The sequence below is a fragment of the Brachyistius frenatus genome, unplaced genomic scaffold (assembly GCF_029030835.1).
Source record: "Brachyistius frenatus isolate BFR_SWC_R1_liver_20210118 unplaced genomic scaffold, ASM2903083v1 Contig_652, whole genome shotgun sequence".
NCBI classification, from domain to species: Eukaryota; Metazoa; Chordata; class Actinopteri; family Embiotocidae; genus Brachyistius; species Brachyistius frenatus.
Genome location: NW_027211251.1, coordinates 27,501 through 29,713, shown reverse-complemented (window position 1 = coordinate 29,713; position 2,213 = coordinate 27,501). Strand labels below are relative to the sequence as shown.

The 2,213-nt window shown below is 54.6% G+C and overlaps 1 protein-coding gene across 1 annotated transcript in view; it reads left to right on the top strand.

Moving 5' to 3' along the window:
* Positions 1 to 241: 241 nt before the first annotated feature.
* riox2 (ribosomal oxygenase 2) overlaps positions 242 to 2,213 on the top strand; it is a 4,165-nt gene continuing 2,193 nt past the window's right edge. The window contains exons 1-3 of the mRNA XM_069688622.1: positions 242 to 528; positions 1,133 to 1,576; positions 2,199 to 2,213. The exon at positions 2,199 to 2,213 is cut by the window's right edge and continues 105 nt beyond it. Coding sequence (XP_069544723.1) covers positions 460 to 528; positions 1,133 to 1,576; positions 2,199 to 2,213 — 528 coding nt within the window. The 5' untranslated portion in view covers positions 242 to 459. The remainder of the gene's footprint in view (positions 529 to 1,132; positions 1,577 to 2,198) is intronic.

The following is a 2,213-nucleotide window of genomic DNA, read 5'->3' as shown; positions in this document are numbered from 1 at the left end:
GTCGAAATGTATAATATGAAATTTTCAGAAAACCATGGAGACCTCCTTACAGTACACCAGGGCTGCAGCAGGTATTATTATTATTATTAGGTATTATCATAGACTGTACATTCAGTTTATTAGTGTATCAGAGTTGCGTGGATCTGAAGGAGTTGTTTTACTTGCGGAACCGACGATTTCTGGCACTAGCAGAGTTTCCAGCCGGACATATTTAGGGAAACGCAAGCGGGTTTCACGTGGAGCAGCTCGCGTTGGAAAGTGAATGAGTGACAGTTTGTCTCTAACAGGTGAAGTGGGACATACAGAGTGGACGGAAGGTGGGACGGAAAAGGTCAGACAGACACGTGCAAGGAAGTCACCGGAGCGCGCGCTGGCACATTTTATTTATCGATGTAACTGTTGACATCATGACGTCATGTTCAGTGTAGAGCAGCGGTGATGGAGACGTAGAGATCATTCATGAAGTCCTCCAGGGTTGGATCTACCGTGTACCGGGATCTACCGTGTACCGGGAGGATCCTCTGCTCGGTGATCAGACGCACGTCAGAATGAGTTAGCGGATGTCACGAGCCTGAACGGACTCTTTTTATTAACAATGAAACATGAAGACAGATGAGGTCTTTATTCACATCAGTGATCATGAGACGGACTTACTGTTAACAGCAACAGCAGGGACGCGTTGGGAGGACGGGGAGGACAGGGACGCGTTGGGAGGACGGTGAGGACAGGGACGCGTTGGGAGGACGGGGAGGACAGGGACGCGTTGGGAGGACGGGGAGGACAGGGATGCGTTGGGAGGACGGGGAGGACAGGGACGCATTGGGAGGACGGGGAGGACAGGGATGCGTTGGGAGGACAGGGACACGTTGGGAGGACGGGGAGGACAGGGACGCGTTGGGAGGACGGGGAGGACAGGGATGCGTTGGGAGGACGGTGAGGACAGGGACGCGTTGGGAGGACGGTGAGGACAGGGACGCGTTGGGAGGACGGGGAGGATAGGGACGCGTTGGGAGGACGGGGAGGACAGGGACGTGTTGGGAGGCTGCAGTGTGTCTCACCTGTCCACCTGTTGTGTCCTGAGACGTCTCTAACCTGTGTCTGTCCACTGATAATGTCCTGAATGTGTCCTCAGAGAGACATGCCCAAGAAGAGTCGAGGCCACGTGAGGAGGAGGAGCGGTGATGAAGAGGACGTCCCGGTCAAACAAGTCCGGTTAGAGTCCAGGGACCGTCCGTCCCCTCTGAGCTTCCACAGCCCGTCCAGCCTGGTGACGTCCCTCCTGCAGCCGCTGGGGACTGACATCTTCTTCAGGGACTTCTGGGAGAAGAAGCCGCTCCACCTGCAGAGGAACGACCCGTCCATCGCCTCCTACTACGGGTCTTTGTTCCGGCTGGCCGACCTGCAGCGCCTCGTCTCCGAGGGTCTGCAGTACGGCCGGGACGTCAACGTGGTCCGCTGCATCAACGGGAAGAAGAAGGTTCTGAACAGGACCGGCCCGGTGAAGACCGCCGTCCTCTCCAAGAACCTGCGTCAGGACAAGGCCTCCATCCAGTTCCACCAGCCGCAGAGGTTCCAGGTGAGAGACGCAGCGCTCCGATTGGCTGTCCATCGTGATGATGTCACACATCAGATCCCGTCCGTATGCCGGTCTGACGCCGAGCACTCAACGATGTATGTTGTGGTCCGTTTGAGGTCTGAGGACCGGTCGAACATGTATGAGGTGGTTGACAGAGAAACAGACACATGCTGCTCTCCGCTGCCACCAAGAGGCCACAATAAGAAGTGCAGCTGGTCATTTCTCTGATCTCACGTTTGACATGTTTGTAGTAGGAACATGATTTTCATAAAGCATCGTTCATCATGTCTGATCACAGGAAACATTCAGGGGAGTGTTTATCAATGTTTAATCAATGCAGCTTCACTGTTTGATATTTAAAGATGACGTCATCCACCGCTGGATTTATTCTAGTAGAAGAAGACTGTCGTCCTGAAAGCAGATCCTGATGCAACAATAACTACATCCGTCTCTCCTCCTGTCTGTCCTCCTGTCTCCTCCTTTCTCCTTCTGTGTCTCCTGTCCGTCCTCCTGTCTTTCCTCCTTTCTCCTCCTGTGTCTCCTGTCCGTCCTCCTGTCTGTCCTCCTGTGTCTCCTGTCCGTCCTCCTGTCTCCTCCCGTCTCCCCTCCTGTGTCCCCTCAGGACGAGCTGTGGAGG